At 44.3% G+C, this 21,480-nt stretch overlaps 1 protein-coding gene across 1 annotated transcript; it reads right to left on the reverse strand.

Annotated features, from left to right (window-relative positions):
• Positions 1–690: 690 nt before the first annotated feature.
• Positions 691–20,929, reverse strand: znf608 (zinc finger protein 608). Its single transcript, XM_061818032.1, has 10 exons — positions 20,637–20,929; positions 17,463–17,730; positions 12,300–12,387; positions 8,197–10,504; positions 6,502–6,943; positions 4,841–4,890; positions 4,614–4,764; positions 4,005–4,061; positions 3,446–3,509; positions 691–3,367 (listed from the first exon to the last, which is right to left on the reverse strand). The coding sequence occupies exons 1-10, from the start codon at positions 20,640–20,642 to the stop codon at positions 3,235–3,237; spliced, it is 3,567 nt and encodes a 1,188-aa protein (XP_061674016.1). The 5' UTR covers positions 20,643–20,929; the 3' UTR covers positions 691–3,234.
• Positions 20,930–21,480: the final 551 nt, after the last annotated feature.

Raw genomic sequence — 21,480 nt, forward strand, 5'->3', positions numbered from 1 at the left:
ATTCATCGCAGCTATCTTTGAGCAACAGGTGGGGTACACCCTGAACTGGTCGCCTGTCATTCACAGGGCACATATTGACACAATTACTGCTCTATTCCCATCCACACAGCAATAACTATAACATATACAATATTAGTAGATTTTAAAATACACATATACATAATAGTTACTTTAATTCTCATAGTTTTTGATATTTATAACATTATTTTAGCTTACAGTAAATCCCCAGTACAGTATATCACAGTTAGTGAATAAAAATGCCTTATATGTGCGTTCATCTGAGATGATATGGTGTGGCGACCATGAAAGGGACAAGCCGAAAGAAACGACAACAAGGTGAATTTAAATAGGTTTGGTTATTTTACAGTACACAACACAGTATGTACTGGAATGTATTTACTGTATTTTTTTTATAAAATGCAACCTTTTATGAGCCATCAGTTTAAAATAATTGAATTAGGTTATTCCTATAATGACTGTGCACAAATAATAATAATAATAATAAATTAGCCTACTTACAATTTTTTTTAAATCCTCAAATTTGATCAAGTTGTCTCGGGTTAAAATATACACAAACACTTATATATAAACATCCTTTAATCATGATTGCCGAACATATGAATTAAGGCATGTACAGTATAAAAAAGCAACAGCAGATTCCATGTTGATGTCAGACCTCTATTAATAATCATAATATATGAATTTATATTCAAGGGATGGATACACCATGGCCACTGGATGACGACGGTCGTCCTCTGTGGTCGCATTTTGTAAACAGATACAGTATTAGATCACCATGTTCAAGTAGTATGTACTGTATGTACTATGTATGTAGTTTGTATGGAGTGAGGCAGAGCCGTTGCTGGAGGACACACAACATCATAACACAGTACATGATCATTTAAAGTTGGATTCCTTTACGTTTTGCTACGTTTAGATATTATTACTGATGTGAGAGTATGGCTGCAACAGGGGGGCCCACGTCAAAGAGCAGCACCACGTGTTATATTTCATATCCTTACTACCCTAAGTGACTTCATATCCAGCATCACAGGCTCAGATAGTGCATTGGAGGAGGAGGAGGAGGAGGAGGAGGAGGGGGGGCACAGCGGGTTAGGACAACAGCAAAGGACCGCAGAACTCCCATGTTAAAAGTCGACAGCTTTTGTTCAAGAACATTTCTCTTGGAGAGAAGCACAACAATTTCATGTCTGAGCGCCTCTTATTTCGGGGTGGACGTTACATTTTAAAAATGATTTCTAGGGGGCGGGGGGGAATCCTGTCCCCATATTGTCGCTCAAATTTGATTTGCAGGAAACCACGCCGCCCAAAGAAAAACAACCATAGACAGAAAGCAGGACTGAGGAGGTCTCAATCACCACACCATTAGCTTTGCTCTGACCAGTTCCCTTGGGCTTCAGGAGGTTTGCTGACACTACAGTGGAATACTCAAATTACTAGACTACATTCGAGTTTTGCGACCAGTTTCGAACACTGCAAAGGCTCCCTATAAATTTATGTCCTACATAAATTTGACCTGATGGGAATTTCATCAACACATTTGCGGGACTTTTAAAATCTTATTCTATTCTATTTTTGGATGTTGTCGCCATCTTACGGTGCATTTAAGGGCTGCTGGGAAGTCTCAAAAATTCTGTTTGACAGGGTCATCCATTAGAATAGTGAATCTCAGTGTCCTAAGAGTACCTTCTAGTGGTACACGAGACATTTTAAATAATACAACAAAACATTAGAATAAAGCATGTATCTGTGCATTCAACCTGTACATTTTTTTTACTTTTCAAGTACAGTACATTTTTCAAGTGCAGTTCAGTTGCATTGAACTATTAAGTACAGTACAATATATTTCCATTTAATCTTTAACCGTTTTAAAAACATTTGTAAGTACAATTTTTATGTAACTCACAGCATTAATGTTTAAACTGTGCCTAATGTTATAGTGGAGTATGATTACTTTTTTTTTTTTTTTTTTTTCAAATAAAACCTCTTTCTTTCATTTCCTAAACATCGAAGCCTATTTTAACGGTGGTCATTACGGTGGTACTTGGAGACCTAAGTATTTTTTTTCAAGTGGTACTTGTTGTAAAAAGTTTGACAGCCATTGCATTGTGCTAAATGTTCTGTGCAAGCACAGTATTGAGGCCTCAATTTGATTAAAAAAAAAAAAAAGTGAGCAGTATGTTGCTTTCAATGTCTGCTGGGAAGTCAGAAATATCCCATTTGATGAGGTATTTGTCCATACAGAATTTCTTTAAATAGAGTTTGTGCTCAGGGCGGCATGAGTTGTAAAATAAACTTTTTAATGTCTTGTGTACAAATTGTTGGGTCTGTGGAGGGACTTTGGCGACTTAAGATATATAAAACTATTACGTCAAAGTCGAATAAGTAAGCAGTTTATTTATTTTTTTTTTTTTTTAGATGCACAGATCAGTTTTAGTTTAGCTTTTGATAAGCAGCACAACTTGTCTACGTAATGGCGTCAATGTAAACGTGTATGGGGGAGTATTTGCAGAGGTGTCTACTACATTCAGCACATGCTTGGATCTGCTGCGCTCAGTGTATGACGTGCTGCCTCCACCAGGGAAAACGTCTTTATTGTCTTTACGGGTACTGGTTTCTTTAAAAGGTTTTGCTTCCACAAGTAGAAGCCACTCGCTTAGCGGCAATACCCCATCTTATCCACGCCCCCTCGTCGTCATGGAAATAAAGCTGGACAGCCCTTTCGGAACATACTAACTTTATGAATAGTGTAGTACCTATAGTGTAATTATTGATCATTGGGAAATTTCACTAAATCAAAGCTGGGATTTCAGGTAAACCTGAATATATTTACTTGATAGTTGTTGTTTTGGCCTTTGCTTTATGACGTCACATGACTTCATCGCGCTCAATCATGTCACTTTTCCTGGTCAGAAGTACGAGTTACCGCGTTTGTTGAACGCAGCCTCCACTTTCAGCCCCGCCCCTTCTGGCCAGGAGTGGGGGTGAACTTATGCTAATGAGCGCATGACTGTGGTTGCTATGTACAGCGGCGTGAAGGGCTACGCTCACATAGGACGATACAATCAACACGTACAGTTAGCGGGTAGTGATACAAATCATCAGTACATTCAGTCAGAACAATGTGCGTTTAGAAACACCGCGCTATATTTTGTACACTTTTCCTTGCACTTTCTGTGCGATACAAAAACACCTGCGCAGTAGGTGGCGCTCTTAAGAAACGAGTCTTCTTTTCTTGTTCGATTTTCGTGCCTGCCTCTCACACTGAGGCTTCCCCGAGGAACACCAGGGAATTGAAGCGTTTGTCTTCTCCTTCTGCCACGTCGCTACTTCTTCAGCTCGCTCTCTGCGAGACAATGACATGGAAATATGTTTAAACATTTTACATACACCGTACAGTGACTCAAATTACGAGTGATCCTACCTAGAAGTTTCCACATACATGCTGTCGCTTGCACACAACTGCCAAAAAGACTGCTCTCTTAAAGCTGACACATAACAAAACACCATAGATGGTCTAAAAAAAAGCTAGCGTTGGTAGTTATAATTGAGAAAAGCATTTTTCTTACATTTTAGAAATCATTTATGAACACAAAAAGGTATCAGCACATGTAGATAGTCAATGTAGCAGTACCCAGAAAACAAGGTTTATCCTCTGAGAAACGACTCATATTATTGCAACTTAGTTGTGATAGTCTTCATCTGTTTTCTTTATGATATCTGTGTAGTATTTCGGTATGTTATTGTACCGCGCCTTGGTGACCAAGGCATGCACACCAAAAGGAGCAGTGCAATTCATCAATGCATGGAATAATGATGCGCTAACGGATTTATTCTTTACATTCTGTTGAACTATGTTACATTAACAGATAATTGTGTTTATGAATTGTGATATCAAAATAATCATGATTATTATTTTTCCCACAATCGCCCGGCCCTGGTAGGAATATTGGAAATGATGATGAATTGATGGTGTGACGTACCAGCAGAAGTTCGTCCAGACACCTGTGGACCAGACATCAGAGGCCTGGAGCTTAAACCTTTAACATAAACGCACATAAAGTCAACATCACTGCAAAATCGATAAACCGTGTATTGTGTGTTGTGTTCTACGTTTTTGGCAGTGGTTTTGTGCGTCTTGTAATGTAATATGTGTGTTGTCATGTACTATTTCATGTTTCGTGTTCTCTGTTGTGTTGTTTGGTCCTCCAGTGTGATGTGTGTTATGCTGCATGTTGTGTTGTTTCATGGTTTTGTTTTGTATTACGTTGTGTTGCGTAATTTTGTCATTTGTGTTGTTTTATTTGTTGGATTTTCTGTGTTGTTGTAGCTTATGTTGTAGCATTGTTTTGTGTGTTATGCTGTGTATTGTTATTTCTTATGTATGTTGTGTCTTGATTTGTATCGTGTAGTGTTTTGTGTGTAGTAATGTGTTGTATGTTGTGCTGTTATTTTATGCGTTTTGTCGATTTGTTTTGAGTGTTGTTGTCTCGTGTGTTCTTCTGTTTTATCTTGTGTTGTGTTTTGGGATGTGCTGAGTGCAGTGTTATAGTGGTGTCGCGCTATCATGTATTTTGTTGTGTTGTGCACACCTGGGTAGATGTCATACTGTCCCGCCACCAGGTTGTAGGTGAGTCCGAGGTGTGTGTGATGGTGTGTGTGCAGGTGTCGGCCCAAGGTCACGTGACCTCGGTCACTTTGGTCTACTTCGTGGTCTGCCTCAGGGGAACCTTTTTCACTGGGCTGGACACAAACACACATATTTTCTTTTTTTTTTTTTCAGAGCGAGCGCATTCTCAACCTTGGAGCTAAATCTCACCTCGGACTCCTCCCGTCCTGCCGTTTTGCCGTACAAAGGGTAGTGGAAGCCTGCAGGGACATATTTAAAACTTCAATCTATTTACCCAAAAACTGGGTCGGGTGCCTTTCATACAGTATTGCAACAACAGGGCGGGGGAATTTAAGTATCGAGTGTTAAACTTCACAACCCGCTGCCAGCTTTTCAACTAGAGTGGTACCTCTACCTACATACGTCTCTAGTGATGAAATATTCAGGTTAAGAAATGCTTCTTCAGAAAAATATTATGAAGAAAAATTCAGGATACGAAAGGCAAAATTAGGCACTGGATTCGCAGCACCCAAATTCCATCAAGTAAACATCCTGGATCTTGGTTCGTGTGGTGCGACAGAGCTACTTACCTATTGGGTATCGCATTGCATTTTCCTTGCATCCCTCTGGCTCAGAGGGACGTCAATCTTTACCCAAGATGCTTTTCGTTTCCCTCCAAGACTCAAGAGCCACTGAATCCCATGCTAGCGCTTTCGCATACTTTGTCACATGCTAGCACACATCAGTAAAGTGCAATTTTTTTTGTGTGCGTTTTTCATTTATTTTTTCTGCAAGTTATTCATTTTTCTTCACCATGGGCCTCAAGAAACTTTAGTGGAATTAGGTTGTATGCGTGCGGACATTCATACGTGCTTTCTCCCAGCTGTCAAAGGTTTGCCTCTTCCTTCTCCATCCCGCATGATGCCTTTTACATGTCACTCACCCATCTCTTCACATAGTCACCCACCGCCAAAAGGAGATGAGCATAATTTTTTATTATTCTTTAAATTATGTACTTCAATACTTATTTTTTTGGGGGGGGGGATCAGGGGGATTGGAACGGATTAGGTTATTTAGATGTAAAAAGCGCTTTGATTTATGAAAAAGTCACATTACCAAACGACTTCTGGAATGAAGTAATTTCGTATGTAGAGGTACCACTCTATTTTCTTTTACACAGCCCCCATCCTTCCTCTGTTATGCCTGTGATATTCCCCTGTCGGACTGGAAAATTGTGAGTGGTGTTGAAAGATTAAAAAAAAAAAAATCAGCAACAAAAGAAAAGAGTCAGGTGTTAAACCTTAAACACAGCTCCTCTCCCACCTCTCATACTACAATGGAAACTGGGAAAGTCTTGGGTCGACTTCAACCCCTAATTCTGTGTTGGTGCCTTTCACACAGTACAGCGACAATATGGTGGGGGAGGCTCCAGCCCTGGTGTTCCACAATCCCCTTTCACACTGCTGCCATCTTGCCTCTCTTACTACCTTGGAAGCAGCGAATATTTAACAGTCAAGTTCAACTTTCGTGTCAGTGCCTTTCACACAGCAGAGTAACAACAGGGTGAGATCGAAGAGTCAGTTGTTATATGTCATACCAAGTCCTGGCTCCAGCTTTACACTATTTTCATTTATGCCTATGATACTAGGTCAGAAGCTTGGAAAACTGTGCGTCGACTTTGAACCACCCCCAGTTCCATTCAATGTCACTGCCTTTTACACATAGGAGTGACATGGGAAAAAAGACAGGTTAAATAGATTGTGTGTAATGGGATCCTGGGCGGATGATGTAGAACCAAGCCACCTGACATGAAATTGAGGTCTAGTTGATTCTGAAAAACGTGGACAGATGTGTTTGGTGTTGTTCCTTACCTGGGTAGTTTTGGACCAGTGTGGGGGATGCGCCCCTGTAGGAGACCCGGCCGCTCTCACACATTGCTAGGTAGGGCGGGCACGAGGAGTGCTGGTACTGGATGTAAGGCTGCTGGGGGGTCATTGGGGGAGACACTGCTGCCCGAGCACTTTGCGACTCCCCCGACAGGACTCCCATGGGTTCCTCCTGCAGCTCCTCCAAGCCGTCTGAGTCGTCTGGGTCGAGCGGTGGTGGCAGGCTGTGTGGCCCCTGGACTTTTTTAGTATCACGGGCGATGCCTCCTCCTGCTGAGGTCGCTTTGGGCCCAGCCAGCTCAGTGGTACTCCCCCACTCCTTTGACCTCTCCACGTCCCCCTCATCTGCTGCCTCCCCAAGTGGACTCTCCAGCTCTGAGAATTTGCTGTGAGCCAGCCGGTGGGGCCACGTGGGCCCGTCTGGGGGCTAAATCGATGAGGACAAGTGTTGGTGCTGTTGCCAGTGTTTCCCCTACAAGTCTGTTTTAACAGTACTGGGTGGAGTCATTTGAGGTCAGTCCACATATGTTTGTCCAGTAGCTGAATCAAAGACCAAATGCCTTCTTTAAGGTCGGACTGAAATCTATAATTTTGGAGAATGTCCTGGTTTTGGCAGTGACTACTATAGATCCTTTCACTATAACATCACATGTACTTCCGGGTGGCATCACTAGTAAACAAAAGCTGCTATATTATTTGACGATGGCAGAGAGATTGGTCAGGGTAAACTGCTTGAATAATAATTTTTGCCTTCTTGTCGACTTGTCTGTGTAAACTGTCCATCAAAAAAGTGATTATGTGCAGTAAAAATCTTGGAAAGTGAACCGGACATAATTTAGACTCAAACAGGTAAATTGATTCAAAAATAGACGTGGAAATTCCAACACAGTTATCATGATCACGGAGGGACTGGATAATTGACTGAATTTTCTACTCCTCGGAATAATGTCACAGACGTCCTCTTTTGATCCTGGATCGACAAGCACATTTTCGAGCTGAGATTAGCTACCAGGCTGGCTATTGCATTAAAGGTGATTCTGATTCTGATTATGTTTTGCTAATTGACTCAAAGACAATCAACCAAACATTTTATACATACTGTAGATGTAAGAAAATGGCGTCTAAAAACCCAATGACGGAGGTTTGGTTCCTAGTTCCCAGTTAACATCCAATCTATTTATCTCAACCACAGGTTCTGAGAGATACATTTTCATTTTATTCTTACAGGAAATGGAAAAAAAAACTAAGTCTTCTGGGATATATCCTTTGACTCAGTCCAAACGAAGAGATTGTCCACTTTTTAGTTCAGGTCAGTGGTACCTACTTGTTATTCTGCCACCCGGAAGGACCCGGGATCCCATTGTTTACAAACAGTATGAAATACAGTAGTCTATCGAGGTCAGAGATCTCCTTTTTAGATTTGCTTGTGTGGAGTATGTTGGCTGGTGCCAATTTGTGGACCCAGAGGGACGGTTAATAATCTGTACAAGCAGCACATCGCGACTCTTAGAAAAATAATGTATTTACAGTTTACGTTACCTCGCAACACGTGCAACAAAACAACAGCCGAGTTAATCATCAATGAGCTACAAGCGTGAGCATCTGTAGATGACAAATTAATGATCGCTGGTGAAAGCACAACAGCACGGGCGGCGGTTAGAGACAGATGGAAAAACTTACGCTGGAATAGGGAACATTTGAGTCCAGATCTGTCTGAGTGTTGGGGTTGTGGTGTGACGAGGATGAAGATGAGGAGGAGGAAGAAGAGGAGGAGGAAGGTGACTTGATGTCCTCGCAGTCTTTGGTTGAAATATGGTGCTGGTCCACCTTCAAGCCCAGCACTCTTTCCCCCCTCTCCTCCAAGTAGGTCAGGATGGCTTTGGGACAGCAGCCTTTACCAACTTCAGTCACTTTAGCTGCGCTGGTGTGTCTGACATTCCCATCTCGCCCAGCCGGCCCCCTCTCACCCCGTTGCTTCTGCTCACAGGAAGCCAATAGGAGTTTGTGGTCCATGTAGACTCCTCGCGAGTATTGGCCGTAGTATAGCGACTGGGCTAAGGCGGTCTGGGTCTGACTCATGGCGAGCTGCAGCTGAGATGGCGCCGCCTGTCCATGGCCTTTCTTACAGTCCACAAAGACATGGATAGAACCTTTGTCATCGTCTTTAGCATCCTCCTTTCGATCTTTACTTTTCGATTCGTGATAAGAAGTTTTGTGGTAGATATTCTGCCTCTCCGAATGCACATAACCTGGCAGGAAATACGGCTCAAAGCTGTGGAAGTAGGGTGACAGGGGCTCTTTTGTGGAAGGCGGGTCGGGCACTGTGGGTGGTGTCTTCCTGGCGTTATGATGGTTACTGTTAGAGTTGACTACGGAAGATACAGGGGGACCTGATCTTGATCTAAGTCCATCTAGGCGATTTTCAGAGGACACGCCGTCATCCCCCGCATCAGAGATGTCTGAGTAGGCAGGGCTGTTGTCCTTGCTGTCCCCCATCACCAGACAACCACTGGGAGCATCGAGCCGCGATGAACTTCCGATGGAAGGACTGGGGGCGTTGTCTGTGAAGGTGTAGACCTTGTCGGCCTCAGCACGGATACTTGCCATTCGGCTTTCCTGGGTCTCGTTGAGCCCATTCGTCACATCTTGCTTGCTCAGGTGCTCCTTCAGGAGACTTCCGGGAATCTCCTTAGTGGCAATTTTAGAAGCGCTGTCTTCCATTTTGTTGGCGTCACCGTTTGCGGTCAGAGCGGTCGTGTCGCGGTTGTGTTTGTCTTTTATTCTTCGCTTTTCTTTCTTGCGGTTGTCTTTACAGGTCAACAGGGTAGCTTTGACCAGGCTGGGTTCCACGACAATGCTGAGCTTTGGCTTGATGGGTTTCAGGGAAGGGTTCTTGCTGCTCAGGCCCACAGCTGGCACAGGGGAAGACTGCTCTGAGGCAGTGCTGTCTGTTGGATATGGCGCATTTGGTATTGCAATAAGCTTTGGAGGGGCAGGAGCAGGAGCAATCAACCGGTTAGTCCGCGACTTGGAAAGTTTGTCTACCTTACCATTGGCTTTTTTGGTCTTGTCGCAAAGGATCTTCTTGTCAATCAGACCCTCAGCTTCCAGCTTGGGCATCTCCACAGTGGCGCTCCGGTCCGACACCATGCAGTTCTCCAGAACAACAGTCATATTGGAAATGATGGGCAGGTTGCTAAGGTCATCCATCAAGCCATCCTTCAGCAGGGAACTCCTCCTGGTTTTAGTGCTGAGAAGCAGCCGCCGGTTCTTGGGTGAGCCTACTGAGGTCACCTTGTACAACGGGGTAGCTTTCTTGGTTGAGATGTTGGCAGTGGTGCCATTGCTATTAGACTCCGCAAGGTCATAGACAGCGTCCTCACAGTCTGACAGTCGTTCCTCGCTCTCAGGATTCCTCTGTTCCTCCACCTCCAGGTGGGCATGAGTCTGGTGGTAGCGTAACCCATTGATGTGCTTATAGCGCTTGGTGCAGTTGGGGTGGGGGCAGTCGATGAGAATTGGAGGAGGTGAGGAGGTGCAACCCCCCCCTGGGTCAAGGAAAGATGGGTCCGACTTTCCCTGCGGTGTGGAAGGGGCACTGCGGGATTTGGCTCGAATCCTTTTCCCATTCCCGTTCTTAATATCCTCTGAGGACACCAGACTAAGGTCCAGGTCAGCCAGCGGTTTGTTCTTCCGCTTGCCAGATGGAAGGACAGTGGCCCTGTTGGTGGGTTTGGTTTCTTCCGTGGTGAAGAAAGGGGGAGATGCTCTGCAGTTGCTAAGGAGTTTCAAACTTCCTCTTCGGCTTTTGCTGTGCACTGGCGAGGCTACGATTCCGCCACCGCGGCTCCGATGCTGCGTCAGACCTCGCACTTTGACCGGCAGTGTCGACGCACCACAGGGCCGGTCCGCCAAAGCCAGACGCAATCTTTTCCCACGGCCCCGCCCACCTGGCATTTCCGGATCACTGGACGGAGACTCGCAGAACCTGAAGAAACAGGAGACGATCATCAACTTATTTGGAGACGGCTGAAGTTGTTAAGTGTTGTGCTTTACGTGACTCCTACCTAACCACTGACCAACCTACCAAACAAGCGATTTACTCTTGATCCATAGGGTTTAATACACTGGGAAATTTTCCACTAGGTTTAGGAGTACATTCATGGGAATTTATGACATTGTTCTAGAACCGCATATATGAGGTTAGATATACACTGTTACATTGTTTCACACCGTTTGATGAGAAGGCATAGCTCTTAGTTTCCACTCTAATTTATCCAAACATGTTCTATAAGGTTGTGCAGGCCCATCAAGTTCATCCACATCGAACTCTCGCACCATGACTTTATGAACCTTGAATTGTGCACTGACGCATGATAGAAAGCCTGACCACAAGACATAGGTGAAAAGGGTAAACCAGCATTATATGAAAGTGAATGAATTTAGAATGGGCTATCACTGAAAATCACATGTGGGTCAAGGCAGGTGAGGCAATACTTTCAGCAAGATAGGGTACAGTACCTACCTACCTGTTGATGTACTTCCTCTCTTACTAACCTACCTACCTACTTACCTTCCGAACTATCTACCCACCTACCATTCTACCTATCCAGCCTATCTACTCACCTTCTGCCCAAGTGACCAGTTGACAAGGCAACTTACTGAAAGAACTCCTGCCTACCCACCTACGTATCTACCTTCCTTCCTACTTACCTACTACATCTGAGCTATCCAACTCCTGCCTTCCTACCTACCCAACTGATACCTATCTACCAACAGACAGATGGCTCACCAGACCAACCAATCTACCTGCCTAAAAGCTATCGACTTACCTACCTGACCCCTACCTTGAACCCAGATACCTACCCGCCACTTGACCCACCAACCTTCCGAATGACCAAGCAATTTAAAAAATGAAATAACTACCAATTTATACTTACCTGCTGACGACACAGCCAACAGTCCAATCTACTTACCTACCTACCTACAGATACACACGCACAAACTGCAGATCTGCTGACCTGTGTCATCCCACCTGTGCGGTTGTTTTCATTCATATTTGTCTTTAAACATGCTCATCAAACACCAAAGTGGAGTTGTGCCACATTCTATTTATGTGACGCACATTCACAAAGCAATTTAGACCACAGATGTCATCGCCATGGGAACAACCACCACTGGCAGCAGCATCAAACCACGCACATTTCAGATCACAAACTACCGGTAACCTTTCTCACAGTCAGCACTAATAACAAACAATTATATATAATTAGTATGTACTTGGCAGCACGTGGTGAAGCTGTGAAGTATTGGCCTCACAGTTCTGAAGACCGGGGTTCCAATCCCGGCCCTGCCTGCGTGGGTTTTCTCCAGACACTCCGGTTTCCTCCCACATCCCAAAAACATGCATTAATTGGATGCTCTAAATTGCCCCTAGGTGTGAACGTGAACCCGAATGTTGTCAGTCTCCATGTGCCCTTGTGATTGGCTGGATAACAGTTCAGGGTGTACCTCGCCCCCTATCCGATGACAACTGGGATAGGCTCCAGCACTTACATGTCCCTCATGAGGATAAGAAAATGGATGGATGGATGGATGGATGGTATGTACTTTTAGACAAAATTATTGGGACAACAAAAGAAATGAAATCAGGGAGACATAAACAGGAAGTGAAAGGTAAAGAAAATATGGCATTAGGACAAAAGTATTGGGACACAAAATAAATTAATATTGTAAATCAACTAATGAGGCACTCATTTGCATAAGATGTGTGATGTCATCACCTGGGAGGAGCCCAGTCAAGTTTCGTGCAGTCCAACAATGTTCCCACATACGTCCTCTTCCTCCACGTCACGTTGACCACCAACACGCCTGACCCACATAGACGCACACAGAAACGTGCACACCCTCACACAGACACACACACAGACACACGCACACACACACACAAGCACAGTGTATTAAGATATTAATGTATCATGATGTATCAAATCATCAAAGTATCACGATACTGTTATGATCCGACTGCAACGGACAATCAAAACTGCTGAACGTCATGTTGGCACCACCCTACCCACCCTTAAGGACTTGCACGGCACCCGATCTACGACAAGAGCAGCCAGGATCCTATCGGACCTGCCACACCCTTGCCACGAACTCTTTTAGCTTCTTCCATTGGGTATCAAAACTAGCAGGCATTCCAACAGCTTCTTCCATCTTGCAAATAAGTTATTAAATTCTTGAACAGCTAATTTACAATTCCACTTATACATGGTGCCAGTTTTCTGCCTCGAGTTCTTGTTGTCACACCTCGCTGGGCCAATCAGTGTTAGTATTATGTATGAAAGACTATCACACGCCTTGTCACTTTAAACTGCATCTTCTTCTTCTTCTTTTCCTTTCGGCTTGTCCCGTTAGGGGTCGCCACAGCGTGTCATCTTTTGCCATCTTAGCCTATCTCCTGCATCTTCCTCTCTAACCCCAACTGCCCTCATGTCTTCCCTCACCACATCCATAAACCTTCTCTTTGGTCTTCCTCTCGCTCTTTTGCCTGGGAGCTCCATCCTCAGCATCCTTCTACCAATATACTCACTCTCTCGCCTCTGAACATGTCCAAACCATCGAAGTCTGCTCTCTCGAATCTTGTCTCCAAAACATCCAGCTTTGGCTGTCCCTCTAATGAGCTCATTTCTAATCCTATCCAACCTGCTCACTCCTAGCGAGAACCTCAACATCTTCATTTCTGCTACCTCCAGTTCTTCTTCCTTTTGTTTCTTCAGTGCCACCGTCTCTAATCCGTACATCATGGCCGGCCTCACCACTGTTTTGTAAACTTTGCCCTTCATCCTAGCAGACACTCTTCTGTCACATAACACACCAGACACCTTTCGCCAGCTGTTCCAACCTGCTTGGACCCGTTTCTTCACTTCCTGACCACACTCTCCATTGCTCTGTATTGTTGACCCCAAGTATTTGAAGTCATCCACCCTCGCTATCTCTTCTCCCTGTAGCCTCACTCTTCCCCCTCTACTTTTCTCATTCACGCACATATATTCTGTTTTACTTCGGCTAATCTTCATTCCTCTCCTTTCCAGTGCATGTCTCCATCTTTCCAATTGTTCCTCTGCATGCTCCCTGCTTTCACTGCATATGACAATATCATCTGCGAACATCATGGTCCAAGGGGATTCCAGTCTAACCTCATCTGTCAGCCTATCCATTACCACTGCAAACAGGAAGGGGCTCAGAGCTGATCCCTGATGCAGTCCCACCTCCACCTTAAATTCCTCTGTCACACCTAAGGCACACCTCACCATTGTTCTGCTGCCATCATACATGTCCTGTACTATTTTAACATACTTCTCTGCCACACCAGACTTACGCATGCAGTACCACAGTTCCTCTCTTGGTACTCTGTCATAGGCTTTCTCTAGATCCACAAAGACACAATGTAGCTCCTTCTGACCTTCTCTGTACTTTTCCACGAGCATCCTCAAGGCAAATAATGCATCTGTGGTACTCTTTCTAGGCATGAAACCATACTGTTGCTCGCAGATACTTACTTCTGACCTGAGTCTAGCCTCCACTACTCTTTCCCATAACTTCATTGTGTGGCTCATCAACTTTATTCCTCTATAGTTCCCACAGCTCTGAACATCCCCTTTGTTCTTAAAAATGGGAACTAGAACACTTTTCCTCCATTCTTCAGGCATCTTTTCGCCCGCTAGTATTCTGTTGAATAAGTTGGTCAAAAACTCCACAGCCATCTCTCCAAATTGCTTCCATACCTCTACCGGTATGTCATCAGGACCAACTGCCTTCCCATTTTTCATCCTTTGTAATGCCTTTCTGACTTCCCCCTTAGTAATCATTTCCACTTCCTGGTCCTTCACTCTTGCCTCTTCAACTCTTCCTTCTCTCTCATTTTCTTCATTCATCAACTTCTCAAAGTATTCTTTCCATCTATTTAGCACACTACCGGCACCAGTCAACACATTTCCATCTCTATCCTTAATCACCCTTACCTGCTGCACATCCTTCCCATCTCTATCCCTCTGTCTGGCCAACCTGTAGAGATCCTTTTCTCCTTCTTTCGTGTCCAACCTGGTGTACATGTCTTCATATGCCTCTTGTTTAGCCTTTGCCACCTCTACCTTTGCCCTACGTCGCATCTCGATGTACTCCTTTTGCCTCTCCTCAGTCCTCTCAGTATCCCACTTCTTCTTCGCTAATCTCTTTCCTTGTATGACTCCCTGTATTATGGGGTTCCACCACCAAGTCTCCTTCTCCCCTTTCCTACCAGATGACACACCAAGTACTCTCCTGCCTGTCTCTCTGATCATCTTGGCTGTCGTCGTCCAGTCTTCCAGGAGCTTCGGTTGTCCATCGAGAGCCTGTCTCACCTCTTTCCGGAAGGCCGCACAACATTCTTCCTTTCTCACCTTCCACCACATGGTTCTCTGCTCTACCTTTGTCTTCTTAATCTTCCTACCCACCACCAGAATCATCCTACATACTACCATCCTATGCTGTCGAGCTACACTCTCCCCTACCACTACTTTACAGTCAGTAACCTGCTTCAGATTACATCGTCTGCACAAAATATAATCTACCTGCGTGGTTCTACCGCCGCTCTTGTAGGTCACTATATGTTCCTCCCTCTTTTGGAAATAAGTGTTCACTACAGCCATCTCCATCCTTTTTGCAAAGTCCACCACCATCTGCCCTTCAAAGTTCCTTTCCTGGATGCCGTACTTACCCATCACTTCTTCATCGCCCCTGTTTCCTTTACCAATATGTCCATTACAATCTGCACCAATCACAACTCTCTCGCTGTCTGGGATGCTCAGAACTACTTCATCTAGTTCCTTCCAGAATTTCTCTTTCAACTCTAGGTCACATCCTACCTGTGGTGCATAGCCGCTAACCACATTATACATAACACCCTCAATTTCAAATTTTAGTCTCATCACTCGATCTGATACTCTTTTCACCTCCAAGACATTCTTAGCCAGCTCTTCCTTTAAAATAACCCCTACTCCATTTCTCTTCCCATCTACTCCGTGGTAGAATAATTTAAACCCTGCTCCCAAACTTATAGCCTTACTACCTTTCCACCTGCTCTCTTGGATGCACAGAATATCAACCTTTCTCCTAATCATCATGTCAACCAACTCCTGAGCTTTTCCTGTCATAGTCCCAACATTCAAAGTCCCTACACTCAGTTGTAGGCTCTGTGCATTCCTTTTTTTCTTCTGACGCTGGGTCCGGTTTCCTCCTCTTCTTTGTCTTCGACCCACAGTAGCTGAATTTCCACCGACGCCCTGCAGGTTAGCAGTGCCGGGGGCGGGCGTTGTTAACCCGGGCCACGACCGATCCGGTATGGGATTCTTTAGATGAACGCTCATATTTGTTTGGCACAGTTTTTACGCCGGATGCCCTTCCTGACGCAACCCTCTGCATTTATCCGGGCTTGGGACCGGCCTACAGATTGCACTGGTTTGTGCCCCCATAGGGCTGCATTTCACTTTAAACCGCATATACTCGTTGAAATCTTGACTGCCCTTCCACAATTTTTTCATTGGACTGGACTATCGCTCTAATGGGCACTGAAACACCTCTAAATGCGAGAGGACTCCGTCCTTGCACAGCAAACGTTCCCTGTCAATGACTGTTGACAGTCTATAGACTGTTTTCGACCACGTGACTACATCCGGGGCACCTGGCCGTGTTGGATGGGTTCACTCTACCGACGCCCTGTTCAGTCTAATGCTTTTGCATATAGACTGGAGTTACGCAAATGTTCGTACGACGGTTAAAAGTGACGCATGATGGCTAAAAAGACTTTGGAAAGTTATCGGTGCTCATTAGATGTTGTTTCAAGAAACCGTTACGACAAGAAGTGTGCTTTGATCGACAATATCGACCCATATGGAGAAACACAAATGGAGCACACAAGTATTGTGCTTGGCTGCTAGCTCGGCTCTGCTAATACGAGACAGCCACAGTTGTCTCCGTTTGGTCGCTAACTGCTCCGTTTTCTCGCACTGGTTCTTGATCATCAGTTGGCAGTCGAAAGAAAGACGCTTTACAACGCCCACTTTTGTTTGAGCAACCGATAACATAGGAGTGTGCCCCCATTCATACACCTTTCTGAAATGATACCTGCTTAGTTACGTGGTTTTACGCAAATTCACCAAACCAAGATGGCGCCTGCGTTCTACATCGGAAGGTGTGTGATGTCAGTCGAAAACAGTCTATTCTTCTTCGTACTCAATATGTACTTTGTACTAGGGCAGCAACAACTACCGCTGACAAATTCCTTGTGTGTTGTTGCATACTTGGCCAATAAAGCTGATTCTGATACAGTGTCATGATAAAGTATTATGATATCAAAGGTTCTTGACATCAGCATATGTTGACACGTAATAACATCAAAGTATCGTGATATAAAAACCAGCAGTGAGTAAAAATATTGATTCAGATGCATTGCAATTTTTCTCTTTGTAAATTCAATATCCATTCCACAAATCTGCTGAATAAATTTAGCTGCTGGGCACTGTGAGGCACTACTACTGTGCGTGGTTCGCGTGGTGTGGATGGAAGCCAAACACAACGGCTACTCAGGCGGCGGCTGCAGTAGCATGAAACGAGGTGTGATATCAAAGTATCATGATATCAAACTACAGTGTCATGACATAAGAGCATCATGATATCACCATAATATGAAATCAAAGTATCATTGTATCAAAATATGGTGATTTAGAAGTATTGTGAGATCACCGCATCATGATATAAAAGTGTCCGTACATGTATGATGGTATCAAAATATCACAATATCGATGTATCACGATATCCCAACTATCACGATAGTACAGAATGCCAAAATAAAAAAAGGTGTGAAGTCAATCTATAATGATATCAAAGTCCACCACAGTTTATCTCACCTTCTTGGGTCTCATGCCACACAATGCCCTCCAGGTTGACGCTAGTACCCGGCTGACAAGGTCCCAGGAAATCAGCGTCTGAGTTGTGCGCTGAAGGAAGGGCCACTTCCTGCGTGTTGGTGCCGACGGATCGCGTCCTCACAGTGTTACAAGAAGGCGGGGCCACAGGGTTGGGAAAAGAGGTGGCTGAAGAAGGCAGCGAGGGTCCGTTGGCCCCCACTTGGCCAAGAGCGGGGGCCCTGCCTGGTAGAGTGAACATGGGCTCCACCTGCAGAACACAGGATGACATGCGTGATGTTTTCGACCAAAGTATGGCAATAGCAGTTGTGTCACAAGTGGAAAAAATATGGATGTTGTGATGTATCGTGATATTGTCATGTTACAATAATGACGCTGCCAGACATACAACTTAATAGAATTACTTATTAAATAATTTCCTGTGTTGTATCATTAGTTGGGCTGTCTATATGAAATCTTTTTAGAATAAATCATCGTATAAGGCGGCACGGTGGATCAGCTGGTAAAGTGTTGGCCTCACAGTTCTGAGGTCCCGGGTTCAATCCCAAACCCGCATATGTGGAGTTTGCATGTTCTCCCTGTGCCCGCGTGGGTTTCATTAATTGGAAACTCTAAATTGCCCATAGGTGTGATTGTGAGAGTGACTGGCAACCAGTTCAGGGTGTACCCCGCCTTCTGCCTGTTGACAGCTGGGATAAGCTCCAGGACTCCCCGCGACCCTCGTGAGGATTATCGTATAGTTATTTCGTCGAGTGCTCGAGTAATTGCTGCCTCCCCTATATCAATATATATCACTGACATGCATTTTTTTTTCTAATTTATGAGAGCTGGATTTCCGTCGCCAAACACGATTTGTTAGTTCTGAGTGTATGGTTTAAACTACAGAATTTGAGAGAACAAAAATAGCCTTTGCTAAACAGTTAGCATTCCTCAGTAGCATTACCATGCTAGCGACTGCCATTTAGGATAAGATCAAATGTCCAGTCACTACCAGTGACCAGACTAGTCAGAGTACAACTATTACCACCAGACAAAAACCTTATTATCTTATTATTATTTCAAAGCAAGAATGTTCTTTCATGAGTACAATATATGGCCACTCTACCCAGTTTTGCTTATATGTGTCATATGTATATTACACATCTACTAGTGTCTTAAAAATCACTTACAGAAGCTCCTCTGTTGCTTCTGACAATGATTGTATCCGTGTGTCCGTTTGCAACAAATGTCCATCTGGTTATTAATATTTTTCATTCCCTTTCAAAGGAAATTTTTTTTTGCATCAACCAATTTCTGTGGTGGTCTTCGTTGACTTGTTTTGCTTTAACAACCCAAATCAAGACATTATCATTGATGATATCAAAATGTCATGGTATTCTGATCTCACAATAGCATAATATGTATATATGAAGGTATACAGGTAGGTATTTAGGTATTGTGACAGCGAAGTAAGCAGCGAGAGGAAGACCAAAGAAAAGGTTGATGGATGTGGTGAGGGAGGACATGAGGACAGTGGGTGTTAGAGAGGAGGATGCACAACATAGGCTTAGGTGGAAAAAGATGACACGCTGTGGCGACCCCTCACGGGACAAGCCGAAAGGAAATGAAGAAGAAGAAGAGCATAATGATATCTGAGTATTTTCATTTAAAAGTATCGCAATTTCAAAGTATCGTGGTATCAAAAGTTCATGACAGCAAATATTGTGATGGCATAGGATCATGGTATCAAAGTATCGGAATGTGAAAATATCTTGATATCAAAGTATCAGGATATTAAAACATCTTATCCTCACAAAGGTCACGGGAGTGGTGAAGCCTATCCCAGCTAACTTCGGGCGAAAAGCGGACTACACCCTGAACTGGTCACCAGTCGCCAGGCACTAACCAAAACCATCACTCAGAGGGAATTAATCCCACGCTGCCAACACCAAAATCCGGCGAGTGCACCGCTCCACCATCAGTAACTCAGACATCCAAACATGGTATTAAAATATCAATATATGAAAATCTTGCAATATCGGCATTTAATGATTCCCCGTTCCATGGTAACCATAGAAACATAATAAGAGCTTGCAGATGTATTTGTTATCCACTTCCAGTTTGTATTCATCTCCTCTCTGTCCTGCCAATCGGGATCTTCGCCCTTTCAACATTTCTCCTTCCTGCAATCCTCTTCCTCATCATCCTCACGCTACATCATTTTGGTCGGGTGGTGTAATGACATTCCCTTTTTGTTCAGGTATCATCTGCTCATTATTGTCACCATCACACACAGAAGTCGGTGTGTGTACTTCTCTACTCCCTCTTTAGATTCCCACTTTTGCTCTCTTAACGCAGACTGGACACACAAGTGCAAATACACATTCACCGTGGAAACACAACTGAACACACGCTCACTCGACACATACATGCACAAAAGATGCACGGTAGACACTCATAATGGAGACGCAACAAGACACTCAAAACATTCTGAAGACACACAAGCACATAGAGTGGAGACATACAGAAACTGGAAAGACATGCTAACATAGACACACACTCATACTGGACACGCAACTCAACACTGAAGACACACTGGAATGATACAAATACTGAGACTCACACTGGACACACTTGAAGATGTGACACATACACGACAGACATATATAGACTGGACACAAGTGTACACACACACTGCATGGGACACACAGACAGTGAAGACCCGACTAGACACGCACAAACACACTCTCAGTGGACACAATTTGCAACTCACAACTGGTGGAATTAACTCCACAACAACAAAGCCAAAAGTCCTCCCGTTCTTTTTGCTGCTCTTTGTGTATTGTTGTTGTGTTGTGTGCAATACGTTGTCACTTCATATTCCTGCCACGCAACCTTCCTCCATCTTTGCTTCCTCACTCACTCAGCGAATGAATGAATGAATGACTCACGCGCACAAACATCTCCCCCCACCCCCTTTCTCCTCGTCCTTTTCCAATTCGTGACGTCATGTGTGGATGTCAAGTGAGGCAAACAATAACGCGATGATGAGGAAGAGAAAGATGAAGAGGAAGGACACGCAGCCCCCCCCCCTTTCCAGACAAAGAGTGCACGTGCAAAACAACAATAGCACATCCTCGTCGTCATGTGTTGATGGGAATGAGGGGCAACCTTCACCTCCATCGTGGCCTTCACTACCTTCCCGAGCACATTTGCTGCTTTCTCCTTCCTTCTTTCCTTCCCTTACTGACCGTGCGGGCTCCTCCTCGGTGCTTCTTGGCCGCGTTGGTGACGTCGTCATGCGGCCGTCTGGGCGCCGACAAGCCGCAATCCAGCGCGCACAGCTGTGGAGGATGGATGATGGACGACTAAAGGATGGATGGCGCAGGTGCAGGCGCACGGCGTCCTGATGTGCTTCTTCGCCTTTTTCTTTCCTCCTCCTCCTCGTCCTCCTACTCTCCCCCCCCCTCCTCCTCCTCCTCCTTCTTCTTCGTATATAATGTTCTCACAGCAGCGCGCTCGCTCGGCCAGCGAGGGACATGCGAGGAAGACCGACGACGAGGAAGAAGAGAGCCGCCACCTAGTCCTATGTCATCTGTACTTGTTCTATTTCCTTCTATCTATCTATCTATCTATCTATCTATCTATCTATCTATCTATCTATCTATCTATCTATCTATCTATCTATCTATCTATCTATCTATCTATCTATCTATCTATCTAGAGGATAAGCGGCTCAGAAAATAGATGCTAGAGCAATTAGTTTCTGAGTTCTATACTGTTTCTACTGGTTCCTGAATATAAGTTGATGGCAGTTTTATCTATCTAGTAATATTCGTTTAATTTTCATTCTCTACATCGCTAGCTGTTTCACCTATCCAGCAAAACTATTTCTATTTATTGTTACTTTGTAATTTAGTTAGTATAGTTTGATTTAATTTATATTGCATTTGTTCTATCTAACGATACTTTTTCTGTTTCTGTAATGTTCCATCTGTTGCTTTACAGGTTGTATCTATCA

This window comes from Syngnathoides biaculeatus, chromosome 4 (assembly GCF_019802595.1).
Source record: "Syngnathoides biaculeatus isolate LvHL_M chromosome 4, ASM1980259v1, whole genome shotgun sequence".
NCBI classification, from domain to species: domain Eukaryota; kingdom Metazoa; phylum Chordata; class Actinopteri; order Syngnathiformes; family Syngnathidae; genus Syngnathoides; species Syngnathoides biaculeatus.

Excerpts from the sequence above, each read along its gene's own strand:
- znf608 (XM_061818032.1), bottom strand. Across the intron at positions 12,388-17,462 it reads GTGGCATGAGACCCAAGAAG|GCGTGTTGGTGGTCAACGTG; the intron begins GTGAGATAAACT and ends TATGTGGGTCAG. Across the intron at positions 4,765-4,840 it reads CAGGACGGGAGGAGTCCGAG|CCCAGTGAAAAAGGTTCCCC; the intron begins GTGAGATTTAGC and ends GTTTGTGTCCAG.